Source organism: Haemorhous mexicanus, chromosome 1 (genome assembly GCF_027477595.1).
Source record: "Haemorhous mexicanus isolate bHaeMex1 chromosome 1, bHaeMex1.pri, whole genome shotgun sequence".
Classification (NCBI taxonomy): Eukaryota; Metazoa; Chordata; class Aves; order Passeriformes; family Fringillidae; genus Haemorhous; species Haemorhous mexicanus.
In genome coordinates this window covers 65,788,192-65,806,978 of record NC_082341.1, presented here as the reverse complement: position 1 = coordinate 65,806,978, position 18,787 = coordinate 65,788,192, and the positions used below count along the sequence as shown (strand labels likewise).

The 18,787-nt window shown below is 41.0% G+C and overlaps 1 protein-coding gene across 1 annotated transcript in view; it reads right to left on the bottom strand.

Moving 5' to 3' along the window:
• The window catches only part of JARID2 (jumonji and AT-rich interaction domain containing 2), a 213,024-nt gene that overhangs the window by 42,340 nt on the left and 151,897 nt on the right, over nucleotides 1–18,787 (bottom strand). The window contains exons 4-5 of the mRNA XM_059851854.1: nucleotides 17,476–17,645; nucleotides 3,261–3,437 (exon numbers count right to left, since the gene is read on the bottom strand). Of these exons, the coding sequence (XP_059707837.1) occupies nucleotides 3,261–3,437; nucleotides 17,476–17,645 (347 nt within the window). The remainder of the gene's footprint in view (nucleotides 1–3,260; nucleotides 3,438–17,475; nucleotides 17,646–18,787) is intronic.

The following is an 18,787-nucleotide window of genomic DNA, read 5'->3' as shown; positions in this document are numbered from 1 at the left end:
CATTCCCAGGTATGCTGGCCCAGATGTGTGCTGCTCTCCGCCCTTGAGCTGCTGAGCTGGTGTGAGAGATAGCTAATTCCCCAATCATTCTTCCTGAGAAAATTAGCCAACTATGATTAGAGGAACTGTAGCCTGCTGCATGCAATGTCTAAGTTGCTACACAACTGTATCTGCGTATGCTGCTCCTCCTGAGGCACTTTTCCAGCCCACAAGCCCTTTCAAGTAGACTAATGCCTATCCTCCTTTGCTCCCGAGATGGGACCGATAACCCAACAACTTCCCAGCTCCACCTTCCAGCTCTCTATCACAGCCTGCCTAGCAAAACACTTGGCACCTGCAAACATTTTTCTTCAGGAGCCTGCAGAAAAAACCTTCCATTGTGCCACAGAACGAAATCAAACTAGAATTTATTTAGTTGCGAGGAATTCAAAGAATTAGGTTTAAAGGAACAAAGACCTATGCCTAGCCTCTTACCTACCACTTGGAATTTCCTTTCAGCAGTGGGGAGATGCAATTTAGACCCAATATCTCCCTGGAAAGACTTGCACACTCCCTTTTACACACTCCTATGAATGCAAGGGATAAACACTTCTCCTGCCAAAAATTTCACTTTGCTCTTTTACAGCTGGATATGTGTGAAGCACATCAGCAGCACTATGAAAGGAGGATGAAAAGGTAACAATTTGATGCTTTAAATGTATCTGTGTAAGCAGCAAGGCTGGAAGGCAACAAGTCAGTTGAGCTAATTGTTTCATTTTGTGCCGCAAGCTATGCCACGTGCTATACGTGCTTCCCATTCCCACTCAGGCACTGTCGATCGAGTTAGCTCTCCAAAAGGTGGCTCAACAGGCTCAGTTATAACAAACAGTTTGGTGTACAACCTTAATAATACCCCATATTGGCATCAGAAGAGGATATTGACAAATGACTTTGCCCAGAAAAATTGTTGGCCCCCACTGAGCAGAAAGCAATCATTTGACACTGTCTAATGACATTAATCAAGCTCTGAACTTTTGTTGTTTTATGTCATAGCAAATGCTTAGCATTTTCAGGTCCAAAGTGCTTGACTAGACATTGTATATTAAAAACAAAAGACTTTAATTCATTAAAAATAGACTCTCACGCTAGATTAAGTTCATTTGCTGCACCCGTCCCTGGTCTGCCTTTGTGTGTGGTCTCATTTAAAACAGACACACAGGAACCAGAACCCACTTCATTCACATGAAACAAAAATACTATTGGCTGTCAACCAACATAACAGACACTGAAGAATGGGAATACCCCTGGGTAAGGAAATTTTAATTTAAAAAAAAAAAAAAAAAAAAAGGGAGAAGAAGAAAAAAAGAAATTACAATGACGAAGAAGAAGGAGATGCCTTCTCTGGGAATTCCTGTTTCTTCACCTTTGTCAAAACATCTCACATTGTCTCCTATGTATTTTATAAAGGTCTTTTGCAGCTCTGTTAAAGCTGCAGCTTCATTTACACTCTCTCTGATCTATATTGATAAAGATTATGAAGCCATTATATGGCTCATTATGTTTGCCTTTACTTACCCCCAATTAAGATTTCAGGTGTCTCTGGTTTTGAGCTAATTTCAAAGTGGCTGCCATCTGGGACATTCTCAGAGAACACCATCAGCTCCTTTTGCAGTGATATATCACATTTAAAACTCTAAGGGAGCAGTTCTGTTATGTGCAGCTTCATTTTCCATATGCAGAGTTTTGTGCCTCTTATTTTGGGGGGTTACTTAGAAATCAATCCTAACTGCCAAGTTTTGATCTACGGCTGGTAAAGCATTAAAGCTCCTGGTCACAGCTGATAGCTGAAATGCTCTTAGGCACAACATCCCCTTGCAATTATCCAAAAATCATTCACAAAAAGTGAGTTTTTGAGCTTGGGTGTGCAATAAAAACAGATTCAGATGCAGTCATGAAAAAAAATTTGGCATATGTAACAAAGGCACCCTTTATAGCAAACTCCCTTTTGAAAGGCAGAGATGAGGATCAGCACAGCGAAGTAATTGGGATTTACTAATCTCTTCTTTGGAGCAAGGTAGCATGAAAGAACAAACAGAGCAGGCACAGGTCACCTCTGAAAAAGTGCACTGTGAAGAGACCTTCTTCTCAGTCCTACTAAAAGGAGAAGAGCTGAAGGGGCAGTCACCAGAAAGAAAGATTCTCATGGAAAACTAATAGCGAGGAAAGGAACAGCGAGCATAGGCTACATTTTGAAACTATGTCAGACAGAGATAGCACAGTTAGGAAACAAGAGCTCCTGCTGGAGCAAAAACCACATCACACAGGAGGCTGGCAGGGGAGCATTACAGCAGGCTCAAGAAATTTTCAGCACGGCTTTAAATCTTCCATTATACAGTAGGCAATGTTTAAATATACGTGGATCCATTTCTCAAGATATGGCACGAGGACATTGTGACAATTACTGTGAAATTAATGCAGCTTTTGCTGATTTGCAGAGAAATACATGACTTGAAAAAGTTTCTTCCATAAAATTTTTCCATCAACAATATGAACATGATATCAACCTACTGCAAGTGTGGTCTCAATAGTGCATGAGAGGAATGAAGTGTTGCCCCTGGCATGCATTTTGATAACACTTATGAATGCTTATATTTACCTTTGATCAAATAAAGTAATTCTAAATTAAACATCAGTCTCACAAAAGCCAGAGAGTGTGACTGTGTCTATATGTGTATGTGTGTACATACATAAATACATCTTATAGAATCACAGGATTATTTTAGGTTGGAAAAAACCTTTAAGATCATTGAATCCAACCATAAATCTAACATAGCCAAGCCCATCACAAAAACATGTCCCTTAGTGCCACATCTACATGACTTTTAAATACCTTCAGGGATAGTGACTCAACCACTTCCCTGGGCAGACCTGACAAACCTTTCAGTGAAGAAATTCTTCTTAATGTCCAATCTAAACCTTTCCTGGTGACTTGAGGCCATTTCCTCTGGTCCTACTGCTTGTTACATGGAGAAGAGACTGACTCCCATGTCAGTATATATGTATATGTGTGTATATAATTCCAGCCCTGCAGTAATTCTGCCACAGAGTTCAGACTGTCAGAAGAAAGAGGTTAAAGCACAAGATGCTAAAACTGCATCTTATTCCACCACTTTTTCAATCAGACTCAGAAGGATGGACAAGGACTGAGCACATTCAGCTAATAAATTTCTTTACTAGGGGGTGCAGGAAGTGCAGGGGATGCAGCACTACTTAGGACCTACCTTGCCCATTTGGTACGTGTTTATGCGTTTTTCCTTTCCTAGGGGTTGACTGGCATGATGATGAAGCATTGTTTGTGGCTGTTTTTGTGTCCTCTGTCTCCTCCTCCTCCTCTTCTTCATCCTCATCATCCTGAGAGCTTCCAAAATATACCATGTTGCTGGGCAGGGCTGGAGAACCTGATCATTATAAAGAAATGGCTCATTAGCATGATCACATATGCTTACTGCATTAACCATATTGATCATAACCTACTTCAGTGTCCTCCACAGCAAGGGGAGAGTGGGACTTGGAGCTGGGAGGTCAGACCAGTGCATAACTAACTAGAGGGTTTTTATTTATTAGTTTTAACCAACAGGATATGCATGGTCTTAAAAAGCAGGGTTCTCCCCCCCTCAAGCACATTCTATTCATACTTCAGACAATCAGTCTTGCTACAAGCCCTAATTAATAACTCTGTGTATTCAGAAAAGGACTAATGCACATGCTTAATTTCAAATGCATGCTCAAGTGCCTTGCTGAAATCTTAACTCACAACTAGAAGCTTACAGCTTTTCCAAACAGAAGAAAAAAAGAGCAAAAAACCAGTCTGCACCACAGTGATATTTCTAAGTTGTCATCACCACAAAGCATTTAAAGTTCACAATACTTTGCAGACCTCTACAATATTGTACACAATATTTTGCAGAATTCTGCAGTCAGAAACAAAGAGAAAAGCAAAGACATTGAGAAGCTCTTTTGCATGGAGGACTCCTGGCAAAGGAGAAAAGAGAGGAAAGGCCTTCTGATTCCCTGTGTGCTCCTCTTGAGGATGCTGTTCTCATCTCTTTACTACTTTTCCCATTGTGCTCCCACGATTCATAAATGTACAAATACTGCTGTCAAATAATGGGCACCTTCCCATGAGCTCAATATCACTTTCTACATGAGTCTCCAATCCATCCCCTAGAGGGACAGGTGCTCTAGGAGCCTTCTAGTTATTCCCAAAGAAAAATTTATTTTAAAGAAAGGGTGAAAAAGTATAGTCAAAGACTTGGACAACAGCAACTTCATTTGTTTTCCTGCAGTTAAATAAAACAAAAGGACAAAGAGAACTGAACTAGACACCAACAAAAGGTAGTGGCTATTTGACTGCTGCTTCCTTAGGAAGCACTTCTGGCTTCAAGCTCTTCAGAAATCCAGTTCTGTGTTTGGTTTGCTTTTGAACTGTTGGTGTTGCCACTGCCAACAACTAACTAAAGCTTATTTTTTTTCTGCTTCCACCAGGGTTGTACAAAATACTCTTATAACTATGAAAATCACTTTTTAATTAATGAATTACCTAAATATGGCACAAAACCAGGGATAGGCTGTTTCTGCAATGAATCATCCATTCCTAAATATACTGGTATTGATTTGGATGGAGTTAATTTTCTTCACAGTAGCTGAAACAGGGCTATGTTTTAGATTTGTGCTGGAAGCAGAGTTCATAACATTGGGATGTTTTAGCCATTGCTGAGCAGTGCTTGCACGGCATTTTTTGCCCCTGTTTTTCATGCTGCTCTACCAGCAAGTAGGCTGGGGTGCACAAGGAGCTAGATGGGACACAGACAGGATAAGTGGCCAAAGGGATATTCCAGACCATAGGACTGCTCTCAGCAGTAAAAGCTGGGGGAAGAAGGAGGAAGGTGGTGATATTCAATGTTAACACCATTTGTATTCCTGGGTAACCATTTTATGTGATGGAGCCCTCCATCCTGGGGATGGTTTAACATCTGCCTGCCAAAAGTGAGTAGCAAATGAATTCTTTGTTTCGCTTTGCTTTGCTTGCAGCTTTGCTTTGCCTAATAAACTGCCTTTATCTCAATCCATGAGTTTTCTTACTGAAAACTGACCCTTCCAACTGTCTCCTCCATCCCACTGAAGGCTTAGTCCCCACCTAAAGACGCTGGCTTTTTGCCTCTTAACAGCCCCTTCGGAACTGTGGCTGCCTTGGGGAGAAGCAGACAGAAACTCCTCACCAGCATCCTGTGCTGTGTGTGAGTGGTAGCCCTGGGACAGCCAGGATAAACACTACAGTAGCACTGAGGGCATGATGATTCTCCCCCCCTGAAATTGTGCATTTTTCCATCCAACCTAGACAGAAATGTATGGACACATACAGTTATCCTAGGGGAAAGGGCTTCTGCATGTCACAGCTCTCCTGCTTATATAGACTAATGATCAAATTAAGACTGCTGGCATATTTCACGGTATGGAAGCTATAGTAACTTACAGAAACAAAAAACCTTCACATTTTTTATACAAGCACAGTCTAAGCAATCAAACATGGTAGGTAAGAGGTGCTGAGAGGCACATTAATTCTTCTGCTCGCAGGGGAGTTTTAAGTCTCAACAAAAACTAACTAGAAGACTCTAAAATAGTTACTCCTAAGACAGTGCTGCCTGAAAAATAAATTGGTTTTTTTTTTCCTTCAATCTAGGTACCCAAACATGTAGTATGGATTCAGAAACTGTATGCAAGTGCATCAGTTCTCATAAGAATCTGAAGTCTGACACCACTGTGCATTAACAAATGGTGGTGTAAGAGAACCTTACTGTTTGGAACCCTCAAAATTAGATTTAAACATAGACTGAAATCCCCCTATTATAATTAGAGAAATAGTCAGAAAATTTATCCTTCTGAGACACTAAAATAGGAGTCTAGATATAATGTCTGTTCTCTCAGCTTCACCTTCCTTATCTCTGAAATTTTTTGGCAGCTGCTTTAAACAGCAACCAACAAAAATGTATCATCTGCAATGCAAATGTTGTTATTACAATAGCAATCTTTTTTTTCCTTCTTCTTAAAGCAGAGAATAAAGCACAGTACTCTGTCAGTCTGTTTAGAAAGGAGTGAGAGTCTTACCCAAGTTTGAGAGCAGGCACAACTTCACCTAACTCCTGGTATTCAATCACTGTAATCTCAGGGCATAAATCTCCTGTCAGAATGACAGTTTTTAATTCTTTCCAATTGAGAACTATGAACAACAATGGTTAAACCGCATTCCTGGGACAGCTGGGACTGTTTGGGAAGTACATTTCCAGAGAAATTAGACTAGCAACATCCAATAACACAGGAGAGTCCTGCTAACGCTCACTTTACTGATCTAAGTGCTCTGCAATATGAGACCTTGGAGAAAAGCTGGCGTTCAAGTCTGGGTCTCCTCCCCTCCTTCCCAGCAGCTTTTCCTACATATTTATTAAATGTGACTTGCCAAACAGAAAAAAAGAAAAAAAAAGTCTGTACTTGCACATTTTTGTTCTATGTAAGCATTGTTATGGATAGAAGACTCTGAGAGAAATTTAAAAACTCTGAGTTTTCTTGCTTAATTTTTGTATTGGAACTATTTTTATCCTCATCTTTTATAATACTACTTCAGTTCTGGAATAGCCTCAAATAATTTGTTCACAAATGAGTGTTGAACTGGTAAAAACCACTTTCACTTTAAGCCTATATAGCTAAACATGTCCAAAAGGCTGAGAAAACCCTGGTTTGAAATATTGAAACAGGCTGGCCAAGCTCAAGACACTCCAAATTCCCTTTATGAGGAAACTGAAGGGAAGACATGCCTGTAAGTACACTGTGATTTCATTCAAGCTGAAAGAATGACAATTATGCTTATTAAACAACACCTAACGTGTGAGTGGTTTATTGTGCACTGCTGGTTTACACCAAGCAAAGGGCTAAGAAACCCCCCCTAAGACTCCTCTTATGGAAATTATACTTAGACTTCTCACAAGTGATGAAATAACAGAACTCATAAGAATGAAGCTGAACTCTGAAGAGTGGAAGCTATATAATCACTCACCTTTTTCAATATTGTGTAATAATGATTCCTGTCCTAAATATCCCTCATTCTCTCAGAGACCAGATAGGGATGTATATGTGATGCCCCATTTGTTACTGAAGGCTACTGATTTGTTTAAATAATATTAAGAAGCATTACTGTAGCTATAAATGTTCTAGACCATTGGAAATCTGAAGGAGAATGTGTGCTCAAGAGCTGGTTAGTTTTTTCCAGCTTTAGCAATTGGTAAAATAAAATATATCGCCCTTCCTCAAAAATCTGTCTGGTCTTCACTGCAAGGTAAGACCATGGTGGTTTTCCTTACAGACAGACTTTGTTGAGAGTTGCTGCTCCCAGGTTACTCCATGTGTAACAGATATTTACCATGAAAATTATGTATGACAGCAAGATGATAAAAGCCCTCCAAAATGGTATGAGAATAAGGGAAAATGTGGGTTTACCAGACACATCTGTACACATGCATTCACAGAACAAAGCATTGTAGGGGCTTCCTTGATATATAAAATTCACAGATCACTATTCTGCACGTTTTTCTCTTCCTGAACACACTCAGCAACAGAAACCCATGGGGCAGCTATGCTGGCTCCTTTTTGCACATATTTCCCAGCCAGGCAGTAAGAGTAAATAAAGATGAGCAATCATCCCTCCTCTTCCTCTTGCCCTCCCCAGCACCGAAGTGTGATTCACAAGGCATACCAAGGGTAATATGAAGAGTGACACTGGAAATAATAACCAACAGCAAAAAAGAACAGTGGCAATGTCACGAATAAAGGGCAACATCTGTGCCTGGGAGGTGGTGCCTGCCAGGTCTCAGCACTCTAGGTATACAACTCCCCACTTCCTCACTTTCCATCCCCAAGAAAACAGCAGAAAAATCTGAGAGAGGGGGAGAGAGAGAGTGAGGGAATGAGAGAGAGTTATGAGTGCCTGTGGCTGTGTTGAATTTTACAAGTCTCCTTCTGTGCTGGGAGCCCCCACATCATGCAGGCAGCTGCTACCACGGGCACTGGATCAGATGAAGGGGGAGAGCAGGGAGCAGCCCTCCAGAGCCTGGGGAAAGCACAAAAGCAGCCCTCCACCCTGAGAAACCCGCCCTGCCACCCACCCCATTAGCAGGTGCCTGAAAAGCCTGCTCACTCAGCAAATCTGATGGCAGCCTAGAAATTAAATTTTACTTCTTACCACTCATTTAGAAGACATTTCATGCAAGAAACCATCTAGACTGCTGGTGGCTGTGTGGACATTTTTCTTGGCATCAAAAGTAGCCTACAGAACATCTACCCCCATCTGGCCTCCTCTTATTATACCTGTGCCACCTCCTCAACTGTGGCAGTGTAATTTTTTTGTGGGGCCATGTGGTGAATCGGATTCAGATTAAAATCCCAGACTAAGGAAATAAAGTCCATTAATAAATGCTGTAACTGTAATGTAATGTTACAAGCTCTCAAGAAAAGATTTGGAAAATTTCTATACGCTCTTTTTCTTACTGAATGTGTAGCATAATATATCACCTTATGTTATTAAACAAAACATTAAATGAAGTATGTTTCCAATCTCGTGTAGGAGCTGCACATTTTACATTGTGTCCTGATGATGTCTAAGCACACAACTCTTAAATGCTTTCCCTCCACTCCCTGCCAAGACAGCTGATTTGTTTCACAGAAATATTTGCATAAAAGCATACACTGTCCTAAAAGCATACCTAAGATCTGGATGGGGCAATTGCAACATATTGAGAAGGAAGGAGAAGCCATGGCAGAAAGAGTAAGCTGTAAGAAAGGCTGTGAAGTGCAGCAGCAGCAGAGAAGAAGAAAGGAACCCAGATGTGCTGGGGCTGGGGAGAGGTGAGTGGTGAGAAGTACACTAGCACATGGACACAAGCTGAGGGAGCAACAGGGGAAGGGAGATACAGAAGGGATTACTGACACGAAATAGTAACAATTACAGTAAAGTGGAAAGGACATTGCAGCTAAGGCTGGCTCAATACAAGGCATCCATCTGAGAGTGCAGTCAACCTGCTGCCCTGGCCCAGACATGTGCCACTCACCTTTTCCTGCTTAACAAGTCTCACAGTTGAGAGCAGAAAAGCCACGGCCAAAGTCAGACAGCAACCTGGAGGGAAATTCTCAGCCCTCTCCCTCTCCTCCAAAACAACAGGGGAAAGGCCAAATCACCAAAGGTGGACCTCACAGTGAGAATTTGAAAGCCTAAAAAATTTCCATGTCTGACTAAGGGATCGCAAGCCACACAGAAAGTTCAGACAGCTGACACAACCCTTTCCTCACCAGTACAAGAGCTCCGAGGATCAGATACTACTGCATGCAACAAATTTTGAGAAAATTATTAATGATGAGTATTTTTAAAAATCACTCATCAAGGTTACAATGAGCTATGAATTATTACAGGAAGGGAGGACAGTCAGCTCTTTTAAAAAATTAGATTTGAAGTATGTTTGGCAACTGCTTCCATCAGTATCTTCAGTTTCATTATTGACATTCTCTCTTGAGTATTTTGTCTTCCCTCCTATTGTGAGAGCAACACAAAAGAAAGTCTAACTATATAGGAAAAAATGATTACCACAACTACACACTAAGAGTGGCCTAATGCATATGAAAGAATGACAAATGTATTTCATGCCCTCTTTTACAATAATTTGGTGCTTATACAACAATAAGTACAAAGTAAAATATAAGGGGTTTAAGTCATGGTGATGCTTTTAGCAATTTTCTAGGAAACATGTCACCCTTTGCATGTGCAAAATTCAGCTCACTACTAACAGCAGGCAGAATTGATGCTTTTGCAGCCTCTGTGTACAGATGTGTTGACCTCAGCAGCAAGTGCCTGATTAATAGAATAAACTGTACTCTTTTTCAGCCATTTTATTTGACTAATGAGGTTATTACTTTTTTTTTCTTTTTGACAAATGTGTAGTTCTCCTAAATTACAGTTATGTTTTGTTTCTCATTAAATTACATTAACTTTCGTCTCGGACTAGCTAAACATGTTAAAAAAACCCTCTGAATTTGGATCTGAAGAGTGGAATCAGAAGTATGGAAAGTGCATGTGCTTTGCCAAAAACACTATTTCATTACTCTTCAGAATTAGCTGGCAGTGCTTCTGCAGTATTTACTGAAGTACAAACCAAATGTTTTCATCTGGACAGGATTCAAACCCTGGTATGCTACAATGACAACAAAAATCATCTCAGTCCAAAAGCCTTCTCTGTAATTTGGGCTGTGGTTTCTGCAAAAATTGGAGGATTCTTCTCCATGAATTATTTACACCAACTCCCCCTCTAGCTCCTCTCTTTTTTTTCCCTTCTAACAATTAAACACAACCCAGATGTGCTTTGGAAAAATCTTAAAACAATTTAAAACATTAGAATGATTTACACACAGGGCAGGTCAAGGTATGTGGGACTTCAGCCTACCCCAAAAAAGCACACAGCCTGCCAAGCCCCACAGTGAGCCACGTCCAGAGGTTTGGCTTCTCCTCTGACACACAGCCCCATTCTGTGGCTGCAAGCAGGTGGAAAAACCTTGCCTCTCAAATGCTCCTGATGTGCTGGCATCTCAAGGCTTAACATTTAGGGCCTGCTTCTCATTTATTATAGGTCCCACTTATTATGTTTTGGCAGGACAATGCCAAATCCCTGAAGTGCAAATATATGTAATTTATGCCTGCACCTTATGGTTGTTTTGCCAAGCCAGGCTAAAGGAGTACAAACTGCATATGCTCTATGGGAAAGAGCAATTGTACTTCACTTGTCTGACTCCACCTGCAGGAACAGTCCCAGAGGGAGCTCCCTGATGCCTGAGGAAGAGGGAGGAAAAGGCCATCTCAAATACAGAAATAAAACTGACCTCCAACTCCTCCCTCTGCTGCCATTGTTCCAACCACAAGGTGCCTGGTGTTACAGTTAATTTATTGACTAGTGTAGCAACATAACTCCCATTTTCTTCTCAGTCTGTTCTTTGAACTAGTAGAGCTAAACCCAAAAGCGCAAAGAAAATTTTTCCTTTTCTAGAGAAATGGAGCAAGGATAGGGAAATGTGTGAGTCTGCAGGAAAAAAACAGAAGGTCTACTTTCCAAACTTAGCAAAACAATCCAGAGTAACAGAGTACCCAAAATTTAAAAAACAAAAAAAACCCAAAGGAGTGCTTCTTACTTCTACAATTCGTATCTGATAATCTCAAAGCAACTTAACTCCACCAGCCTGACTGGATTTTACAGTGGACCTCAAAACCAACCCTTTCTACTTCAACCCCCAACTTTATGTTCCTTCCCACCAAGAACAAAACTAGTATGGAAGTTTCAAACCACCGTGATGACATTCCCAACAAGCTTCCAGGTTGTGTTACATGCGCTAGAGATCCTGGGTCCCATCCCTAGCATAGAATCCATCATTTGGGTAACACTGAAGCCATGGTATATTCACGGGTTAGAGAAGCAGGCTCAGAGGTTTTTGGCTGGGATGAAGGGCAGGAATTGCCTTTGTCAGAGTACTTCACATTGCCCCCTGGGCAGTGAGGCTTTGAATTGCTGCTGCCATCACAGCACACAGATTTTATGCCAGTAGCTCATCCATAACCAACATCCAGCTATGCTGACACCTATATTCAGAGTTATCCTCATTTTACAAAATACTAAGCAGCTTGCTGAGGGACTTGGACTGAATCTGTGGCAAATACAAGAGCTAAACCTCAAGATTAGTCTCTCATTTCTATCAGTTAACTGCATCCTGTGGCTTTTTGCAGGGGTAGATATTGAAACCGTTAACACCAGAAAGGGCCCAAAAACTGGAAGAGCAAGAAAAAGCTTTCCTTCAGCTGTAGTACTACCCACAGGATACTCTATCTTACTTCAGCACCTCTCCCCACCTCTTAAATCTCCCAGCAGGCACACAATGACATGAAATTGCACCTTCCACTGGATGCCTGGAGTTTTGGCACTCTAGCAGCACTCTGTTCCCCGGGGAAGGAATAATCCATGGTGGTGGATCTCCTCTCTCTCTGTACTTCATGCAAGTGCTGCTCACTCTGAGACTGTGTAACCATTTGTCCCTGCCTATACTGATTAAATTACTCGTGTCCTAAGCCACCATAAGAGTTGCTTAGTAGCTCATATTCCATAGGTGGCCTAAATACTGGCATGTATGAGAAACAGCTTCTATTCTACACTTCAATCTTACTCCTGACTTTAAAACAGAACTTAGAAATTCTGAGGTTACAATTACTAAATGCAAACTTATTTTGATTAAATGGTTTGTGCATTTGAAATTCAACACCCTAAAGTTCATTCTTGAGTTTTCAATCCATCCTAAAATTTTAGTTTCAAATACTAAATTATATAATAACAAAATCAATAAAAATTTTTCTTACAGTGTTTTAAACAAATTATTGTATGTCTGCATGTTTTAATATTATTTTGGATTTATAAAAAGTAACCCAGACTGCAAAGAAGCTCATACTTTTGGACAGTGTCAGCATTTCATTGCTTTGCTTCCAGCCTAATCAAGTTGCAGAGCTATTCAATCTGCTTACTCTGATGTGGAGATCAAGTCTCCATGGTGCCAATGGCTGGTGCTTCAAGAGGGTGACCCATGCAAGGCAGCAGCTCTCCAAGTACAGCAGCACAGGTTGACTACAGAGGCTGCTGACACCAAACTAACAGGCAAACATACCTTTTGCCTTGCTGAAAAGATAGGCCAATCAACAGCTGTTTTGTAACATGCCCAAGATTAAGAATTCCCAAGATTCAGTTCTGGGGGCTCTCCTATTGTGATCGGAAATCTCTGCAGGTATGAACTGACACAGTCAATTTCTCCTATCAGGACTGAAAAAAGAAGACTGGGATCAAAGGTCCCTGACCCTTTTTACCACCCAAATACAGGTGTTGAAAAGAATAAAAAGCCTGTTTCAGAGCACACTGCACTAAAAGTTAAAAGTTACTGAACTTCAGACAAACATGCACATTTCAGACAAATATTTCACATAGTGAAATTTTCTGGTTTGATTTTGCCCAATTGTAATAAATCAGATTATTAAGGCAGCACAGCACTCAAAGAAAAAGAACAATCACACATTTTGCAGAATACAAGAGCCTGAAAACTCAATTTGTGAGATCTCAATTAAACCATTTTTATTTAGAAATCCCTGAAATTCGCTAGCATGTAACTCCCAGAGGCTCAGCTTAATTAGAAAATTGATCATGGGAAAACTTCTTAAAATGTAGTCTCCTAATCACAGCCTCCCTGTTATCACCTTTTGCCAAAGATCTATTGCTCACAGGGAGTTGTTTTTCCTTCCTCCTTTAGCCTGATATTTGACTCACAATATTTTAACCTGTAAATAATTACAGAGAGCAGAGGTAACTTGAATGCAGTGTAACAGAAGCTATTAAGAAAAATATGATCAAAAGCAGAAAACACAATAAAAGTGAGAGCTGTTGTACAACTACACGCAGATGACACACTCGTATCTACATGCTGCTTAAAGATACTAATTATGTCTCTGGCAAAGGGCATGCAGGCTCCTTCAAAGAAGCTATTTAAAGATAAGAACACTGCAGACAAACACTTCAGAGATATCTGTACTATTCCCCTCCTTGCGTTGAAGATTCTAGGTCACAACTTAATAAAATTAAAAAAAAAAAACCACCAACCTTTTTAAAAGGAGGATTTTAAAATAATAGAAAGCAAAGGAGCCTTGCCAAGTTTGGTCAGTCTAGAAATGTATTCCAGGTCTCAGATATTCATCAACTGTTACAGCTTTTTCATTGTGCTCCACTTACCTTTTAAGAAGTAATTAGTACAGTGTATTATCAAATCAAGAGTTTGAAAAACAAACTAATTAAAATATGTCTAAAGCCTTTGTGTTCTGGATAATGAAACCAAGCAGGTCATCTTGGTTAAATTATTTCCCTTTGAAATTACAGCATGCTAATGGATTGGGGGGAGGGGTTAAAATTATTTGAATCATTACATTTTCTTACACACAGCAGGACAGGTAAATGGGACATGTTCTACTAAGTATGGGATCTTATGCATGTCAAGGGCCATTCTTCCACACTGTAGCATGATAGTTTTGCTCCTTCACTGACAGAATTCAGCTGCTCCCACTCAAAATAAACCCCACAAGAACAATGAAGAGCGAGCCTGTAGCAGTGACAGGATGCTTAAATTTCTCTGTTTAAAAACAGAAAATGAAAGTACACCCTGACATGTGAATTCATGGTGGAATTCAGTCCAAGGTTGGACTTGATGATCTTCAAGGTGTTTTCCACCCTTAGTGACTCGTGATTTTGTGGCGTGACAAATTTGCACTGTGCTTCTGACACCACAGCTGGGTGTGGTGGGACAAGGGCAGAAAAGGCTGCATTCCCACCAATCTTGGGAAAGACTTCTTTGTCCAAGAAAAGACTTTGATCATGAATCTAGGGATTATATCACCAGATCATTTTGAGGAACTTTTTTTTCTTTTTTTTAAGTTAAACAAACATAGGGATTCACTGTCCAGGATCTTATCACTACTACACTTAAGATTTTTCCAAGTGCTGATCTCCAACCCTGTGAGTGTGCTCTAGTGTGCTCTTATTTCCATGCAATTGCATGTTGCATTTCATGGTGAAAGCACAAAGAGCCAAGGTGAACATATACAGCTGGACAGAAGTCAGAACAATCACCTGGTCCCACCATGCAAACAATTCTGAAACCCTCAACACTGCAATAAATAATAGAATGGAGGTTCCAAATCAAAATAACCCCTTCCAAAAAATCCCAAGTCTTCCTTCCCTGGGCAGGATCTTAGTAAGCTGCTGGCTCTTCCCTCTCCAGGCTCACTAGGCAGCACCAGAAGAGAAGCACCAAACTAAGCCTGCCACTGCCCTGGAGAGACACTTGTGGGACCTTTTTGGAGCTGGATGTACCAGCACGCTGCTACATGAACTCCCTACCAGCATATTAACAACCAGCTTCCATCTTCTTGTTTTGAAATGGACACATCAAAAGAGACAACCAGCTGGAGCTAAACATTCCCAGAGGCCAAATGGACACAACCTCAGGCAGCCGGGACATCTTAAAGGACACAGCAGTTCAGGCACAGAAGCTAGAACCATGCTAATACAAGTCTGAACAACCCACTCCTCCCTCCAAGCCACAGCACCCTCCTGCTCCTCCACAGAGAAGCATCCAGGTAGCAGATGTCCAAGAAGATTCTCCTGCCTCTTTTTAACTGGCTCTTTTCATGTTTTATACAGGGGCGATGCAGTAATAAGCTTGTAGGGGTGCTGGAACACAAAGCTGACAGCTTTCCCTTTCACAGTTTTTCTTCAGACTGTTTAAGCAGACCAAGAACATGCCATGTGTGGCACTCAGAGCAGACTCTTCCTCGTGGTTTTTAACATAATTGTAATTGTGATCTTGCTGTCTGAATGCATGTGTTGTCAGAAATGTTCCAGTACTCCTGCATACTGAAGAAATTAGGAATGAATTGCAAGTTCTTAATTGACGGTACAAAACATCAATTATGCCACAGATGAATAACAAAGAAGAAAATTACAGGTGCAAGAGCTAAACACCCATTGATTTAAATAAAAAATAATTAAAAAAAACCAACAACAACAACAAAAAAAAACCAAAAACAAAAAAAAAAAAACCCCAACAACATGAAGCACTGGAATAGGACTAAAGTACCCGTGCCTCCCATTTGCATTGTTAAACCAGAACACTAAGAGAATGCTAAGAGAGTAGGAAATAAAAGTGGAGAGAAGTGACACCCCCACACAGGTTGCCTTTCTATAAGTGCAAGTGCCTTCAAAGCTATAAATAGCACATGCTTAGTTAGCAAGCAGTGGAAACAAGTGTGTGAATGCAGCCATGTGTGCTCACACACAGACACACAGACACACAGAACCCCCATCTGACTCTTCCCACCAACAACTGCGGCAGTTGGCCCAGATCACAGCAGTGACACGCTGCCAACAGACCGATCAACCTCACAGCATACTAAATTAGAAATACATTTCCACAGATTAAATTTCAGAGGACCGTTCTGCCACTTTAAACTCCATTAGATTCTGCTCCTCTCCATCCTTTACACAAACACAAAAGCTAGCAAAACACCCTCTGCTATCCCCTCCACCCACCCACTTTACCAGAGGTCCCAACAGGATGGAGGCTCCATATTGGATGTGAAATAAGATGGATAAATTAGCCACCACTCTGAAGGTACCACTAGCCTAAAATCTTACAGAATAAAAGATAAATCAAACCACTGCATTAAGGTGAGAAAGCCTCAGCAGGAAGCTACGGGTGGTGCTGTTCACAGCTGTCCACAGATGCAACAGAGACCTAAGAAAGGGAAACTCAAGCTCTGAAAGATTCAACCCACTAGGTAAGACTTTTGCAGACAAGCTCTATCTGTAACAAATGCACTCCCATTACCCTTTCAGCAGGTAATGGGACAAAACAACACCAAGAGGCACCATTCCAGCACAGAGGATGCAGTTATGGCTGACTAATGAGACAGGGGATGCGCCTATCCAGAAACACAGAGCAAGAGATAACATGACAACTGGGGGATTAAACTAAAAGATGCTACCTTCAGCACATGACTTGGGACACAGGGCCATGGAAAGTCTTGAGAAAAATGACCACTCAAGTAACATCCCCTTCTCTAGCTTAATCTAGACAGTACCTCACGCTCAGGCCCCCCAGGTCTGACATGCAGGCTTGCACACACACAGCCCAAGGATCCCTGACACACCACACAGCTCCAGCCAGGCTCAAGGACCTGTTACTGTGAAGTAATTCAAGTATTTCACTCCACAATTTCAGATGCCTCCTTTGTACTTGGATTGCTGAGAGGAGGAGCTCACCTGTTTTAATTATCACCACAGGAACAATCCAGCTCCTGAGGCAGACAAGAACAATGGCAACCCCTCCACCCCCTGTCAGATGAAAAGCCTCACTCAGATTGAACAACAAAGGACAGTGAGTAGGTAGAGAAGGGGAATTTCCAAGCAGATTTTCTCCTCTTGCAGGAACAAGTACTCAGGCAAGTTAAGCACTTCTCCAGTTTATAGTCAGACAAAACAAAGGAGGATGGGGAGGACTTAAAGAGAGGTAGACAAAAACCCATTCAAGGTAACAGAGAGCCAAGCATAAAAGAAATTTCTTTTTGCACTATTACCAGCCTCATTTTATGATCTTTAGAACCATGAACTCGAATGCTCCTGCTTCAGATAGAGTCAAATTGCTGAGAGCTGAAATGCACACAATACCTTCAAGTGCAGCTCCAGTACATTCGTCTGGCTGCTGCTTGGTGTGCAGTGCTACAGCTCCTTCTGCAAAAGAGACTGTGCCCCAGCACTGCTGCCAGGTACCTACCTCGAAGACAGAGGAATGTGAGAAAATCTTCTGTCTTGGGTTTTCTTTTGGAGAGGTCAGAAATCTGAGTGGCAGGAGGGGGTAACAACGGCTCCACTATCTTTATTGGAGTTGTGCTGGGACTGTTTGGCTGGGACTGAGCAAACTTCCTTTGTGCTTGCAGCCTTGGCCTGTGGAAACAAGAGCACATCAGAAACATGTTAGGCAGAACTTGCTGGATGTTTGAAAACATAAAAATTCATCATATAGGATGGAGAGAGAGAGAGAGAGAGAGAGAAATCGAGATCTGAATCCATCCCCCACCAATACCAAATGCCTAACTGGGTCAATAATGAAGACAGTATTTTATTTGTTTTACCCATTGATGTCTTCTGCTACAATTTGGAAAACCAGAAAGGGAACATCTTGACTGCAAAATCTGCGACTACTGTTTCATATGTTCTGAGTGTCTTCTTGCACATGATACAATTACAGTTTACCATTCACTTATTTGGATATTAAATCTGTATTTTGCACCATGAAAAAGCCTTTTTTTTTTTGTTAAGTGTTAGTGCTCATTGCTTTCTGTTTTTAATTAAATTACAAATTTGGTTTATTTTAGCCCCATTAAGGTTTTAATTTATTCCAATCTGCTAGAATCTTATTTTTATAATAAAATATATATTAATAGTTAAGGTATATATATATATTTGTGCCCAGTTCTAAAAAAATAAAACCTTTAGGAGAAGATATTTTTGACAGGGAAAAGCATCAGGACGAAACCTTTAGATTTTTGTTTGTTAGGCCACGGCCCAGAAGACAGTAAGCAAGGAGGTCAGCAGTGGGGTTAAGCAGGATTTGGGATAAATTTGTAAGATTGAAGGACATGCATGGGATGAATTTGTTCAGTCCTGGTAGTGGGCAATGGACTGACACTCTCTGATTAGCTTTAAAACATGCCCAGATACGGCTGCAGGAAATGAGCGGCTGCAGGTGATTTTGGCACTTGGCAGCAAATTATTTCAAGCCTATCTGAAGGCTCTGATTAACTGCTAGGTAGCAATGAATATGATTTTCTTTAATATGCCTAGAACGTAAATTGGTATTAGGGAAAGCATTTTGGGGCAGGACAGATAGCCGGAGGGGGTCTTGCTGGGAGCCTGGCTCAGTTCCCCACATAAGAACATGTTAATTTCTCACTTAAGCAACTGGGATTCTAATTATGATCTTTATTACAGCTTCAAAAAGGAGAGAAGCTACAGAAAGAACTTAAAACCTTGTTGAGGAAGGATGCAATTCTGTGTCATTTTATTCCCTAATAGCAGAGTATTTA